This window comes from Oryzias latipes, chromosome 5, assembly GCF_002234675.1.
Source record: "Oryzias latipes chromosome 5, ASM223467v1".
Lineage (NCBI taxonomy): Eukaryota > Metazoa > Chordata > Actinopteri > Beloniformes > Adrianichthyidae > Oryzias > Oryzias latipes.
The window spans coordinates 2,581,669-2,598,365 of record NC_019863.2 but is presented as its reverse complement, the minus strand read 5'-3'; the positions used below and the strand labels follow the sequence as shown (position 1 = coordinate 2,598,365).

Here is a 16,697-nt window from a genome sequence, read left to right as displayed (position 1 = left end):
CTTTGTCATGGTAGGGAAAACACGTCAATGTAAGGGTGGGGTCATCTAAGATAGCATAAGGGTTAAGTGGACTCAACCTCCTGAAACAGATAGAGATACAGATCACCTACTCCTTCAGAGTAACTGACCTCTTTTATTTCTCTAATTGTAGTTGATGGAACATCTTTTTACTCTTCACATCCAAACTTTATTTTTCTGCATAGAGTGTCAGAATTTACTCTGTCCCAGAATCAGACAAGGTTGGCAAGTGAATCAAAATCCTGTCAAGAGCTGGTGGTGTAGGACCCAAAAATACAGGACACCAGCCTTAGTGGCAAAAACTTTGACATTTAATAAACAACCTTGAACAAGACAAAACTCGGATGACCTGACACAGGAACTGAAAACCAAACACTTACTGTATATACAATGAGGGTAACGAACTCTATGAAGACTAGCTGAGGATGATCAACCTAAACCTGGTGAAACTAACAAGGAAAACAGAACATGACAAAAAAAAAACACCACAACAACCCAAGCACAGAATCCTCACAAATCCAAGACAAGAAATGTCAACCAGCAAAAGCAGAACAGCTTTACTGAAAAGAGCACATGGAGTTATGGACATGAGATGAACAGGCTGTTTCTTCTGGTTGGTTTGTCTGTTTGTTGAATAGTTGGTTCCTAAACCTTATTGGGAAAGTTTTAGAAATGGACCACTGAGTTTCAAGTAACATCTTTGTAAGCCTCTGATTCATTAGTGATTCATCAGAACTTTTTTTAAATGAAAAGTTACATCTCCGTCTTAAGAGATTTATTGATCAAAATGTGTTCCAATCATCCTCTGCCATCCCCTTTTCTTCAGAGAGAGCTCCTTCCTTTCCTCTCCGTTCAGCTGGCTCACGTTGGCTCACAGTCATGATAGGAGGGGAAAGTTGAGTCAGGATGAGAGTTTCGCTGCAGTTGGAGCTGGTCATCCCTCAAGTGATGGAAGTTGCTCTGACTCAGATTCAGTGCTGTCTATTGTTCTCAGCCGGATCCATTAACTGTACCCCAGGCTGGACAGAGTCTGGAGGGAGATAAGCTCTGATCTGATGAGTGCATTTTCCACTTGACAGCGCAGTTTAAACCTGAGGCTCCAGTGCTGTTTACTTTCACTAGGTGCACAATTTTTTTACTTCACTCCAACTTCTTCTCTTTCTAAATATTTGGTAACTTAGCAAACCTTAATATCCCTACAGAAAATGAGAACACTTGACTGAGAAGTGTTATGTCAGTACGACCGACAGAGACGCCGTGTTTCGCCCTGTTGAGGGTGTTTTCCAGATCCACCTCTCATGGGTAAAATGTGAGATTTTAAATGTGTTTGTACCCAGAATAGGTGGCGGACTATTTCTGGAAAGGCTGTAAAAGGTTAAAAAAAATAAAATAAAAAGGTGTTCATGTAGTCTCAGGTGTGAAGCTGGCATGCTTTTTGTTCCATCCACCTATCTTACCTTTGTCACAGCAGTGTTCCTTAGGGTTGTGTTGGTGTACAGGCTTGTCAATATTAATTAAAGCGTATAAAGGCTAGCTAGTGGCGGGCAATAATCCCACACACCAGTCGCCTGGGACACAGCCTCCGTAGTGACCTTGTGTTGGATTTCACACTGACTGTGGGACAGGAATAATAGGTGTGGCCCAGCCGCACAGCCACAACTGTCTTCCTAATCCCCCCACAGCGTGGCCAGACTCCATTGTACTCAGCAGATTATATCATTAGCAAGTCGCTAAATTCTCCACGGCAAGCATGGCCTCACTGACCCTCTGTTTTGTGAAACATGCGGCTCACTTGTTGCTCTGGAAGGAGGTTGCAATTGGAGAAATAGAAGACATCTGCTCCACAGATTCTGCTGGTTTAAACTCTAAAGTCTGAGACGAAAGCAAAAAAAAGGGAAATACAGTGGTGGACAAAATTGTTGGTATCCCTCAGTTAAAGAAAAAGTCAACAATGCTCACTGAAATGACTTGAAACGTTCAAAAGTAACAATAAATCAAAATCGATTGAAAATTAAATAATCGAAATCAGCCATTACTTTTGAGTTGTTGATTACCGGAATTATTTAAAAAAAATAATAATAATGAAATAGGGCTGGACAAAAATGATGGTCTCTCCATAAAAGACAGAGAACTAATTGCCCAGGGGGTCATGATGAACTCAGGTATGTCCATTAATTGACATCACAGCTGTTTTCAAACCCATAATCAGTCAGTCTGCCTATTTATTTATTTATTTATTTTTACTTGTCCTGTCCAACAGCTGGGCAGGCAGATGAGAGCTGAGGGCCTCTTGTGTTGGACATATTTTACTTTAACAAGAGGGGTTATTAATCTTCAGACAAACCAAAGGTGTGACTGAACAAACCCCTTTTGTAATTGAGGCCAAACTTTATTCATTTCAACCTTGATTGAAAATCTTTGGTGTTGGACCGGACGGAAAAGGAAAGAAGGGAAGAAGAGGGAGGGATGTCAGAGGGGGGGGGGGGGTGATAGTGAGAGGGGGGGGTAAGACCATGAAGCAGCATAGAGCAGACAGGTTTACTGGTTGTTTATCATTACGGTACAGTTCAAATGTAGTACAAGAAGGGCGGGGCCTGTTCACACACACTCAAATATTATCAACACACCTGCTAGCTGCAAAAAATGTTCACATGTCAACATGTACACAAAACAGATAGTGTTCACGAACGCATATCTATGCCTTTAAACCAACTAGTGTGAAATCTTTCATTCATTCAATCATGCAAACTATAAGTGCAAAGGTGAGCTAACACCTGTGCTCAGGTGAGTGTTCATGTTCTTCTAAAATGGATGGTGGAATGTGAAAAGAAGGAGGAGGAGCGCCCAGCCACCCCCACACCCAGAACCCCGCCGCAGCGGCAGCCGGAATTCCCCCAACGCCACACGGGAACAGGCAGGGAACAACCGCCACCCAGGCCAGGGCCAGCAGGACCGCCGCGAGGCCCCCAGAGCCAGAGAGCAGGGAGGCGCGGAGGGAAAAAGAGCGCCGCCCCAGCCCAGCCAGGAAAGCAGCCCCCCCGCCGCGCCGGAAGAGCCCAACGCAGGGCCCCACCGGAGAAGGACGCCCACAGCCCCAGACGAGCACCCCACCACCACCCAGGAGTTCCGGGCATCCCCCCGCCCCAACCCCAGGTACGAGTCAGGACCCCCCAAGGGAGACCCGCTCCGCACTCCAGGCAGCCACCCACCCGGCCCACGGTTGGTCCAGGGAGGAGCAAGGCAGGGGCCCGCCGCCCCCGCCCAGGAGGGGGGAACCCCGGGGAAAAAAGGGTGGCCCACAAGGGGTGTTATAAATATGGCCCGACCAGGCTCGGCCATATTGGAAAGTTGGCGGGGCCCAGCGCTCAGGGGCAAGGACCAGGACCCACCCCCCAGGGACACGAACACCCCCGGCTCAGGTGTAATATGAACCCCCCCACCGTGCGGAGAGAGCACCGCCGGGCCCAGGGAGCCGGCACCCAAGGGACACGGCCGCCATCGCCAAGGGGCCCGCACCCCCCACCAGGGAAGGGGTAGGGGACAGATGGACCCAGGTCCCACCTTCCTTGCAAAATGTGTGTGCGTGTATGTGTGTTTGAGAGGGTGTGTGTGTGCATGTGTGTGTGTTTATGTTGGAATGTATATATTGAAGGAGGAGGGGTGTGTGTACTAAGGGGGGTGCAGTTAAAATTGGCGAGTAGGGCACTAAGGGGACATCTCCTGATTACTCACAGTGATGTCCCCTCACCCTCCCCACCAAGGGGCCCTAAATGTCTAAGGTGCGGTTAAAATTGGCGGGTAGGGTGCCAGGAGGACATCTGCTGCTTGCTTGCAGTGATGTCCAAGCACCCCCCATACCAAAGACCCTAAATGTCTAAGGTGCAAATAAAACCGAAAGAGGGGGGGCCCACTCCATACGGCAACCATAGGAGGGGGGCCACTGCCAAGTAGCCCCCCCCAAGGCGCATCGCAGGCTAGACCCCCCACCCCCTCACCCTAATATGAGGTTATATGAGGAAGGGGGTAAGTTGGGGACAGCTGGTAGACTGTCCCCCGGTGGTCAGACAGCTGTCCCCCAGGTTTAAATAATTCTGTTAGTCAACAACTCAAAAGTAATGGCTGATTTTGATGATTGAATTTTTTTAAAAATTGTAATTTATTGTTACTTTTCAACGTTTCAAGTCATTTCAGTGAACATTGTGGACTTTCTTTCTTTAACTGAGGGGTGCCAATAATTTTGTCCACCACTGTAGTCTTGATAATAAATGTTCTAGTTGGAATACTTTGGCCCCTCTGAAATCTCTCTAAAATAGCAATCCAAATGGAGCTTCATCGCTTTCATCTCTTTGAAATGGAGTTTCTCAGAAGACAGGTCTTCTCCTGACTCTGTGTCTCCACTGTTTTGCTCTGTGGGACGTCAGGACTTTCCCTGCTCATCACAGTTCAGGAGAAACGCGGTTCTCTGACTTGCTGGAATTTCTCCAGCGTCATTGACTGCAAATGTGCAAACTTACTTCTTTTGTTACCTCGCTAGTAGAATAAGGGAACGGTGTTCTGTGTTTGAGTGTGATTTATAAAGAACCAGCTCCTTAAGGTCAAAGTTAGGAGGGCCGTCACGCAGACAGCAAACTGTCGTCTTCAGAATTATGTAATTTTTGAGACATTCTTCTACTGGGTGAAATGACTATCATCTGTTTGTGTGAGTTCACTTCTTCCATCCATCCATCCATCTTCCTCCGCTTATCCGGGGTCCGGGTCGCAGGGGCAGCAGTTTAAGCAGAGATGCCCAGACTTCCCTCACCCCAGCCACTTCCTCCAGCTCCTCTGGGGGGACCCCGAGGCGTTCCCAGGCCAGCCGAGAGACGTAGTCTCTCCAGCGTGTCCTGGGTCTTCCCCGGGGCCTCTGCCCAGTGGGACATGCCCGGAACACCTCCCCAGGGAGGCGTCCAGGAGGCATTCAGACTAGATGACCGAGCCACCTCAACTGGCTCCCTCGATGTGGAGGGGAAGCGGTTCTACTCCGAGCCCTCCGCGGGTGACCGAGCTTCTCCCCCTATCTCTAAGGGAGCGCCCAGCCACCCTACGGAGGAAGCTCATTTCAGCCGCTTGTATTCGGGACCTCGTTCTTTCGGTCATGACCCAGAGCTCATAACCATGGATGAGTATTGGAACAAAGATCGACAGGTAAATTGAGAGCTTTGCTTTTCGGCTCAGCTCTCTCTTCACCACAACGGACCGATACAGCGACCGCATAATTACGGACGCCGCTCCAATCCACCTATCAATCTCATGCTCCGGTCTTCCCTCACTCGTGAACAAGACCCCCAGATATTTAAACTCCTCCACCTGGGGCAGGGACACTCCACCCACCGAGAGATGGCAAACCACCTTTCTCCGGTCAAGAACCATGGCCTCAGATTTAGCGGTGCTGACCCTCATCCCAGCCGCTTCATACTCAGCCGCAAACCGCCCCAATGCACGCTGGAGGTCCTGGCTTTATGAAGCCAACAGGACAACATCATCTGCAAAAAGCAGAGAGGAAATCCTGTGGTTCCCAAACCAGACCCCCTCCGGCCCCTGGCTGCACCTGTCCATAAAAACTATGAACAGAACCGGTGATAAAGGGCAGCCCTGCCGGAGTCCAACGAACGTGGACCGGGAACAGGTCTGAGTTACTGCCGGCTATGCGAACCAAGCTCCTACTCCGGTCATACAGAGACCGGACAGCCCTAAGTAAGGCTCCCCGGACCCCATACTCCCAGAGCACCCCCACAGGATACCATGGGGGACGCGGTCAAACTACAAAACACATATGGACTGGGTCCGCAACTCCCACAATCCCTCCAGCACCCTAGATAGGGTGTAGAGCTGGTCCACTGATCCACCACCAGGACGGAAACCACACTGTTGTTCCTGAATCTGACTTCACTTCTTCTCACTCGCAGAAAAAAAGGAAGTTTATTCCTAATATGGAGTTAATTCAGTCTCAATAATCAGAAATGCACACAACCTGTTTCACAAATACACAGGCTCTCATTCACAACTGTAATTTTACGCAAACGTTCAATATAAATTTAGAAATGCACACGTTGTGTTTAAACAAATGCACACCCTGTGTTTCACAAACACACATGTTGTGTTTCACAAATGCACAATAAGTGTTTCTCACAAATGTGCACGCTGTGTTTCACAAAAACACAATACATTTTTCAGAAATCCACAATAGATGCTTCACAAACATCAATTTTAGGTACACTTGTGATATGAATTCACAGATCGTGCAAATGCTAGAATGTGATTCACAAACCCGCTTTCATTTGTGAATCTCCCCACATTTGTGAGAGATTTTTCTACGGTGAATATTGAGACTCCCTTCATGCTGCAGGTCAACTAATGTCACCATTGGCTAATGAATCTGTCAATCAAACTCATCAGCAAAGCAGGCGTGCTTTACACCTCCAGCATTCTTGTTGTGTCAGCCGAGCTAAATCTAAAAGCCAAGTTTTTTAGAATCTCATCTGTCTCAGCAAAGTTTTATTTTTTTCCAAAGCAGATGTCAATCACATTATTTTATGTCAGTCATTTTAAAAGCTCCATGTTCAAACCTGTCTTCAGAATAGAACAGAAGACATTTGTTGTCAATCTAACTTCAACCTAAAATTGTCTATTTGCTCAATGTAACAATCAGTTAAAGCAATAAAACCCAAAACAAATAAATTATGTTTTTACAATAAGAAGAGTTGCTGGGATTACTCAAAGTCCCACTCCTATTATCTTTTGATCTATTTTTAAAACCCTCCAAGTGGTCTTTAATTACGATTATGTCATCTTAGCCGAAATCCAAAATACATGTGTTGTTTTCTAGAACAAAGTTTCTGCAGAACAGCAGTTCATTAGAAATGCACCTCTGACTTGTGGGCAGGACTGTTTCTGTGCTCTCCCACTGGCTTACAGCCCCTCAAAACCCCATCCTAATATTGTTGGTGCAACAAAAGTGGTGAGCGATATCAGAGCTATCCAGCCATACAGTTTTGATCCAGATTCCAGCTTAAACGGGGAAACCAAAGACGTTCATGGATCTATTTGTCAGGCAGTGGATGCATCAGTATGAAGCAGAGCTTGTGCCCCCCCCATTGTATTTCTTGCATCACAAATTTGTTTTTCCAATGATGTTTTTTGTCTGCTCCTGATTCACAATGAATTGGAAGAAGAAATGCTCAAAAATGCTATTTTGAGCTTAATTTTCTTAACAAACTATATTACTGAAAGAATTGGCACACGTCTTGACTACATAATGAACTGAAGTGCCATCCCATTCCAAACTCATAGAGTTCTGTATGAGGTCCACCTTTTGCAGCTACTACAGCTTCAACTCTTCTGGGAAGGCTGTCCACAAGGTTGAGGAGAGAGTTTTTCCATTTTTGACCATTCTTTCAAAAGTGCATTGGTGGGGTCACACACTGTTGTTGATTGAGAAGGCCTGGCGCTCAGTCTCCGCTTTAATTCCTCCCAAACGTGTTCTATGGGGTTCAGGTCAGGACTCTTTCAAGTTCATCCACACCAGATTCTGTCATCCATGCCTTTATGGACCTTGTCATGTTGGAAGAGGAAGGGGCCCGCTCCAAACTGTTCCCACAAAGTTGGGAGCATAGAATTGTGCAAAATGTTTTGGTATCTGTAGCATTCAGAGCTCCTTTCTTCAGAACTAGGGGTCCAAGCCAAAGTCCTGAAAAACAATCCCGCACCATAATTTCTCCACCACCAAATTTCACACTGGGCACAATGCAGTCCCAAATGTACCGTTCTCCTGGCAACCTCCAAACCCAAACTCGTCCATCAGATTGCCAGATGGAAAAGGGTGGTTCATCACTCTAGAGTCCAGTGGCGACTTTACATCGCTGCATTCAACGCTTTGCATTGCACTTCGGTGATGTGTGGCTGAGTGTCTGTTGTTCCCAAACTCTTCCATCTTGTTCTGATAGAGCTGACAGCTGACTGTGGAATAATTAGGAGGAAATTTCACCACTGGACTTGTTGCACAGGTGTCATCCTATGACAGTTCCACGCTGGAAATCACTGAGAGCGACCCATTCTTTCCCAAATGTTTATGAAAACAGTCTGACTGCCTGACTGCTTGATTTTATGCACCTGTGGCCAGACCAAGTGATCAGGATGCCTGACTCTGATCATTTGGATGGGTGAGCCAATACGTTTGGTAATATAGGGTATGTTCTTCATCATAAGAAAAATGTCACAACAACATGTTAAAAATACCAAAAACACAATTTTAATCAAAGGGGGTCTTTAACTTACCACAAAGACCACTTTACTCACACTTTATTATTGGTACTGGTAGTGTTAAAACTAATGACATATGGTAAGCATGAATGAAAGGATTTTTGAACCTTCAATTTGTTAGGAACGTTTGCACACTTGGACAGTATTTTGTATTAAACCGTGGCAGCACCACTCAAATTACACGGCCCAAATTAACCAAGGAGCATATTTTTATCATGCACTCCAGAAAATCAAATACTAAAGAGGAATCAAATGTTTAATAATTAAAAAACACAGATATTGTTGTCTTGTGTGGTTTCACCTTAATGAGATCTTAAAAGGTTATTTTCTTCTGTTTTTCTTATTCCAGATCTTGGCAATTGTCTCCATCCTCTTCATCATACTGTCCACCATCGCCTTGTCTCTGAACACCCTCCCAGAGCTGCAGGACACGGATGAGTTTGGTCAAGCCTCAGACAACCCGCAACTGGCCCATGTGGAAGCTGTGTGCATCGCCTGGTTCACCATGGAGTACCTGCTCCGCTTTCTCTCCTCCCCAAGCAAGTGGAAGTTTTTCAAGGGTCCTCTCAACGTCATTGACCTGTTGGCCATCTTGCCATACTACGTCACCATCTTTCTCACGGAGTCCAACAAGAGCGTGCTGCAGTTCCAGAATGTCCGGCGGGTGGTGCAGATTTTCAGGATCATGCGCATTCTTCGTATTCTCAAGCTCGCGCGTCACTCCACGGGTCTTCAGTCTCTGGGTTTCACCCTGAGGAGGAGCTACAACGAGCTGGGCTTGCTGATCCTCTTCCTGGCCATGGGCATCATGATTTTCTCCAGTCTGGTGTTTTTTGCTGAGAAGGATGAAGAAGACACTAAATTTAAAAGCATCCCTGCCTCTTTCTGGTGGGCTACCATCACTATGACCACAGTAGGTTATGGAGATATTTACCCCAAAACTCTTCTGGGTAAAATAGTTGGGGGCTTATGTTGCATTGCAGGAGTGTTGGTAATAGCTTTGCCCATCCCAATCATTGTAAATAACTTCTCTGAGTTCTACAAAGAGCAAAAGAGGCAGGAAAAAGCCATCAAACGAAGAGAAGCTCTGGAGAGAGCAAAGAGGAACGGTAGCATTGTTTCAATGAACTTCAAAGACGCTTTTGGTCGCAGTGTGGAGCTCATGGATGTAATAGTCGACAAAACAGAGGAAAATATTGAGAAGCTCCATGATAATCATGTGTCCCCACAAAGAGGGACTCCTGGACTCAAGTCATCCACAAGCCCCTGCAGCCCCTCCAAGACCTTTGATTTGAACTACAAAGAGCCAGCCAAACCCTCCAGCAGCCCTCAGCACCTCAGCGCCCAGAAACTGGAGGAGATGTACGGTAAAATGTCAAAGACTCAGTCACAAGCCAACACTGAGAGGAGGGACAAAAGGCAGTATTCCAAAATGGTTCAACAGAGGGCAGAGTTTGAGATGGAGAACATCTCTGCTGGAGCTGCACCCAGCACAGTGGATGCAGTGACGGACATGAAGAGCGTGTCCAGCATCGACAGTTTCACCAGCTGCGGCGCTGAATTCCCTGAAAGCTCGCGCTTCTCCCACGGCCCCAGCAGCATCACACAGGGGAGGGTCCGGAGAAACCCCAGCCTGGAGCCCACCATTGAAAATGAGCATGAAGGATCACACAGCATCACCACTCCCCAGGCAGGAGAAAGGACCAGGCGCAACCTCGGAGACCCGTGTGGAAGCAACGCACCAAGGAGTGAATCGCTGAAGGTCCGAGTCACAATAGGAGAGGACTTCGGGGCAGGAGTGCTCTCGGACAGCTCGTCGGCTCAGAGCCCAGAGACCTCCATCTACACCACTGCCAGCAGCGGGACACCCAGCAAGAGCCCCGAGAACATACTGCCCAGGATCTTCACATTCCACGATTCATCCATCAATAAGTTCATCGATGCTGACACAGACGAGGACGAGCATCTGCATGACGCCCCCAGCTCTAGTGCGACCCAAAGACTACTGGAGAAACCCAGCCCCAACTACAGCCATCATTCCAGTTTCCAGCAGAGCCTAAACCACATGGAGGCTCTTCAGAGGAAACTAGGCAACAGCACACAGGTGCAGGAGAACCATGTGGCTCAGGAGACACTGCCACTCCAGGGAGAGAAGAGTCACTCCAGCTCCTAAAAGAAGGAAAACTACAACCAAAAGATGAGGAGGTGACAGAGGAGAGCACACCAGCTTTATCACAAATGAGAACATTTGCAGAACCATAAACTGCCACTCTCATGAACACGTCACAGATGTGCGATGATAAAACTTGTGTTCTTCTCTGCTGCCTCTACAAGTGAGTCTTGGTTAAATCAATCAAGCAGCAGACTCTTGAAGTTGGATAAAAAGAACACAGTGGGAGGATTTTTACAGTTTCTACATTTTTAGAACAGATCATAATCCAATTATCACACTCTACGCAGTGGTTTACAAAAAATCATTTTTTTAAGCAAGAACCAACTTTTTGTGACATCTCTGGAAGCCACTATAAAGCCACTGCAGCAAAAGCTGTCAAATCAGTAGCAAACCACAAAGAGCTCTGAAAAAAGCTACAATCAGGAGAGAGATTTCACATACCTTTATTGCAGTATGAAAGCAGAACACCAGTCTTTGACTCCCTAAAGTGTTTAATTATATACAATGTATATTACAAAGGTGAGGGGTTGAGAGTATGTTTGCTTCCTTTCACTACCTCTGGCCTTAGTTCGTGTTTTATGTTTGTGTGAAGAGGAGACAGCCTGAAGCAGGCAGATGGACAGCACATGCTTATGGAGCCCTGGGAATGACATTAAAAAATAAATAAATAAATTGTTCCCTCAAATTAATCATTTTTGGCAAAAAAATCATTATTTCGTAACCCCAAATTCAATCTTTTTAGCATTGTGTTAGCATAAATTAAGATTTTGTGCACACAAATTGGTATTTTGGTAAAATACCATCCTACTACTAATTGGTGGCCACAAAATAGTAATTTGAGTGTGCAAAATGCTTATTTTTGCTCACAGAATGCTAATTTAAGAACACAAAATGTGCCCACAAAATGCTAATATGTACCTACAAAATGATCATTTGTACCCACTAAATACTAAAATGTGCACACAAAATGCTAATACCTATGCATAAAATGCTAATATGTGTGCACAAAATGCTGATGTGCACACAAAATGCTAATACCTGTGCATAGAATGCTAGTATGTGTCCACAAAATGCTAATGTGTACACAAAATGCTAATATGTTTCCACAAAAAACTAAATTGTGCACACAAAATGATGATCTGTGCACAAAACGTTTATTTTGCTGCCCACAAAATGCAAATTTATGGCCACAAAAGATTAAATTTGAGGGAACAGCTTTTTTTTATTTTTAATGTCATGTCCAGAGCTTGGTACCTGCCCATGTGTGTCTGTGCAATAATTACTGCTCAGTATATTTAAAGTCAAGTAGCATTAGTGGTCTCTTGTGTGCTGGGTGACTTCTTGCTTGACATGTGTTGGTATTTTTACTACACAATTTGTAGCACTGCAGTCAGACTTGGTGGGTCTGCATTTATCATTTGTTTCATTTTGATCCTACTTTGTCCCACTTTTGCTGAGAGAAAGCACCCCCCCCCCTCCCCCCGAATCATCTGCACAATGTAAACTCAAATGAAAAATGTGTTATTTTTTTTATTCATGTTATTTTTTTTAAGTGTCTGTTTTCCCATAGGAATTCCTATAGGAATTATATATATTTTCTGTGATCAGATTCCAATATCAAACAAAAGGGGAAGTTATTTTATTTTTACTTTTATTTTAGAAAGTTATTTTCATCACACAATATTTTTCTGTTCTGGGGAACAAACATTTGTCATAAACTGATAGACAGTCTATTCAAGCTGGAAGGTTTTTCTCTCCCAAATTCTTTGGTTCATGTATGGGTGTGAATATTGTACAGTTAAAACTATAAAATAGCATCTACAAAAAAAAAACATCATATAATAATTTATATTTTTAAAGTATTTTCTAACACAATGAACTCTTAGACAAAGGTGTTGTGCTAACCTCATAGTTTTGCATTTCAGTGCACTGTAATTACAAGTATGCTAGGGGAAGTTACATTCCTTAGACAGTATTTTGTGAAAGACGTTTCTGTTTTCCCGGCTGTTTCCTTCTTGAATATATTTGTCCTTCTGTCTTTAGTGCAGTGAGAAGAACCAAAGAGTTGTTCTTTCTGATGACTTAACACACTGTGTCATGTTTGTTCTCAAAATGTTTGACCATTCTTGGTGCACGTCAGGTGATCTCACTCACCACAAACATGGACAATGACATGCAACAGACAGTACCGCCTCTTTCGGTTCTACAGTGTCCGAAAAGGTTTTGTTCTTTAAGAGACCTAAGATTGATTTCTTTTTAAACAAGCCATAATACAGAGGGGAAAAAAGAATTACACATCAGTTTAATTGATAGGAATAATCTTTAAGACTTACACATGAATGGAAAAAGTTTGTTTAAATCCTCTTATTGGTGTTCCTGAAGGGCCCTGAGGCATTTTCTCACCCATACATTTCCTGAATATTTGCTGCATGATTGATAGCTGATTCTTTTCATTTTGAGCTGCTCGGCTGTAGATTTGCTGGTATCTTCGGAGCAGCTGTCTGATTTCAACGTTATTAGCTGTTTGAAAGATGTCCCCATGAAGATTTTTAACAATTAAAAGCCAAAATGTTATTATTATAATTTGACATTTTAGTTTATAAAACAATTTTTAAATTAATTGAACCAACGTATTGTGGTTTTTGGCAGGTGTTTTATGCTAAAAAGAAAAAACGCATTGCAGGAAAGTGAAATGTGGAGCTTTAAATTCAGCAGAATTTTTAATTCAGTCTGCTAATGAAAGTTCTGAACAGATATTAACCCCACAGTTATATTTATCAATAACACAAAGCAACATTTTGTCTACGCAGCAAACTTTAAACCTTAAGAGTTCAATCCTCCCTGCAGACGGCTGTATGTAGTCTTTGCACATAAGCTGAGTTAGATATTCTTGTGCCTTCGCTTTTACAAACCTTGCATACTAAATTACCCTAATCATGTCCCAGTGACAGCCAGGCCACCTGTGCAGCAAACCAACACAAAGAGCACTGATGCATTTGACATCAGAGCTCATTCTTACCGCGTCTTTCCTTTGCACTTAAATGTACCAAACATTTCCATGATAAAGATCCCGTCCACAAACAGGTGCAGACTCACTCTACCAGGAGTGAATGATCACTGTTTCCATGGTGATGGTTGAGATGACTGGATGGCTCACATTTGATGCATGCGCGCAGCTTAATGTGTGCAGAATGCATACTTACAGACTTGTCATTCACTCTTTCATTTCTTCATTCATTCATCTCAGTTGTCCTGACGGTGAGGTGAGGCCTGGAGGGAAATTGTAAACCGATAACTGGATTGTGAACCTCTAGGTCGTCCTGCTACTTGATTTATTTCACCTCTTGTGAGCATGTGAGCATCTCAGCAAATTATAAAAGAGCAGATGGAGCGTGATTGCATGGAGCCGAACCCGCTGTAAGGTGTTCCAGGAATTTAGCCCCCTGTTCCTGGAGGGAACCAATGTGAAATGTGAAGGGGACTAGGAACTAGTGGTGTGTGACAGATAGTGTTGTGGATCCGAGCTGTCAGCTTGATTAGAGCTCATGTCATGAATGGTGCTGCAGCATTTCAACCTCCAGTTTCCGCCAGAACAATTCCTTGACAAAAATACTATGATCATTCCAAACAAACTTGTGCGAGCAGGTACTGCAGCCGCACATTTTTCTGAGTGCCCTGTGTGAGTCCATGAATACTGTCATGGTCATGGTAAGGGTGTCCCCCTGCAAGGAGTCAGGAGATAAAATGCAGCTCCAGGAAGCAAACTTTCAAACCAAAGGGTTTCATAGAAAGGAGCTTTTGCATCCAGCTTTTTAAAGCTGCATAGTAACGGAATAAAAATGTCAAACTGACGAATGGTTGTATGACTGTGCTGATGAAGGCGTTAGAAAAGAAGAAAAGGATAGATAGACAGGCAAAAAAGGGTTGGGTGAGTAACTCGGTGAGGAATGAGAGTTCATTAGAATTCATGACACAACAGTCACTCATGTAAAAAAAAAGGAGAAATCTATTGGGGAAAAAAGCCAATAATCGCAGTCAAATTTCTGCAAAACAAGCCACAGTCAATTTGAATAGATTTAGTTCTTTTCTAACAATGTCTTTATTGACTTTTCTTTGTTTTTTCTTGGAATGCACTTTATTGATTTTTCTCTGAAGGAGCACCCCTGTTGTCACGTTTCACTTCAAATGTCAACATACAAAGACAAGCTGGCTGAACTGTTTTCCGGAAGCACAATTTAAAAAATCCTGAAACAATTTGTTTTTGTTTTGATCTTTTGAAATTCAGTGTTTCACACAGAATGTTCAAGCTCTAATTTAATGTCCTTTAATGTCTGCTCCCGTCATTCACGGAAAACAGCTCTGCGTGCTGTCCTATCTGTGTCTGGCAAAACGTCGGTTTTGAAAGTTTCATACTTTGTACCTGTTCAATTTGTAGAGTACAACATGTTTGTGGTTTCTGTTTCTGACGCATGTAGCGCTTTAAAACCTTGACAGACTGAACTTGTAAATATCATCAAAAAGCTGTAGGTTAATGCCTAAAATGAGCAGTTTGAAGGTAGTTTTCTCATTTTATCAACTGATGCTCAATAAAAAATCAGAATTAAGAACTGCTGTCTGGCTGTGTTAAATTAAATATGTCAATAACATTCACTGTAGGGAAGGGAGGAGGACTCAAAGAGGGTTTGCAGTTGATGTTGAATTTGTGGTTTGATAAAACAGCGCCCTCTGGTGTTTCTTCTGGTTTAAAGGCAGAGGTGAGAGATAAAATTCAAAAGTCTCTTTAAGATCATCTGGGATCCAACAACATTCTTAATTTTATTGTTTCTTGTATTCCTTTTTTTTTTTTTCTGATAAATGTACTGCTGGTTTTTGCAAAATTTGTCAGTAAAATCTAAAAGAAACATTATCTTTTAACAACACCTTTTATAAAGCTCCATGTATTTGAAATGAAGGTAGATGACAACAGGTAGGCTGGTTGAGGAAACATAATGGAGTGGAGCTGTTGGAGGTCATGTTGGAGCAGACAAGTCTCCAGCATATTTTGTCTCTTGGCTCCACTTGACAGACTAATTAAGATTTAGGATGTAGTATGAAACTCAATGTATTCATAAATACTTTTAAGGTTTTTTTGTGGTAAATGGCAAAAGCTTAGGATACATTGTGCTTATTTTTTAGGGGGGGTGGGTAAAATTCCTCATTGTGAGTTAATTTCTCAACAAATGCGAAAAAAAAACTTCATTAACAAAAGTTTAGTTGATGGGAAATCAGCAGAAAACCGTCGTAATATGTAACCCAATGCAATCTGCCCAAGTGTGAACACCTGACCCACACCCTTATTGTGGAAGTTACCGACGTCCATATAAGTTCCGGGTCGGCAGATTCACTTCCTGCCTGCTTCTTCCTGCTCCCGGCTGTTGCTGCTTCTGTGGCCACACCAGGACAACTCTGAAAACTTGACACAAACCCATTTGTAAAACTCTAGTCTTGCACTAGATTTATGGTAATTCCATCCCTCAAAAGACCTGATCATTGATCAGGTTTGTTTTTTTTTGTTCCATTTTTGAACCCCCATTGGATGGGGAGCTACCCAACTGCACAATCCTGGGATCCTGGACACTACCACCTCCAATAACATCTCATCAGCGACAGCAAACCTCCCAACTACATCACTACCAACAGACTTTTGGATGCCACACAATAGGATTCAGCCAAATGTCGTCCCATGTTCTGTGTTGTATAAGTGTTTTGTTTTGTTTAAAACAATCCATTGCATTTTACCTTCAGAGCTGCCTTGTGTTTTCATTTACACACCCTGGGCCCTGTTCCAAAAAGCAGGTTATGTGAGTTACCACGGTAAGTTTAAGGCTAAGGAAGCGGACAACCTCAGCTTTCGGTTCCAAAAATGGAGTTATGTTTCAGGATAATGACCAAGTTAATGACCAAGTTGCCATAGAAACTCATGCTCTGAACACAACCTGGTCTGGAGCAGGTTTAGTTGAAGGCTAGTTTGGTTTCAGAGAGATAACAGAGCATGGCGTGCCCATTTGAAGACTAAAGATGTAAAAACAATGATCACATACAATTATGGCAGTGTGGTGATGGAGCAACACAAATTGATCATCAGCATCTGCAATACAATAAAACCAATAAGATAAGTAAGGGTTAATGACCGACGAAGTGTGCATAATCACTTTTTAACGCACCCCGT

The 16,697-nt window shown here is 43.7% G+C and overlaps 1 protein-coding gene across 3 annotated transcripts in view; it reads left to right on the top strand.

Annotated features, from left to right (window-relative positions):
• kcnb1 (potassium voltage-gated channel subfamily B member 1) overlaps positions 1-16,272 on the top strand; it is a 60,723-nt gene extending 44,451 nt beyond the window's left edge. For all 3 annotated transcript variants that reach the window (XM_011474642.3, XM_004068544.4, XM_020703005.2), the window contains one exon: positions 8,666-16,272. In XM_011474642.3, the coding sequence (XP_011472944.1) occupies positions 8,666-10,489 (1,824 nt within the window). In that variant the 3' untranslated portion in view covers positions 10,490-16,272. The remainder of the gene's footprint in view (positions 1-8,665) is intronic.
• The last annotated feature ends 425 nt before the right edge of the window (positions 16,273-16,697 follow it).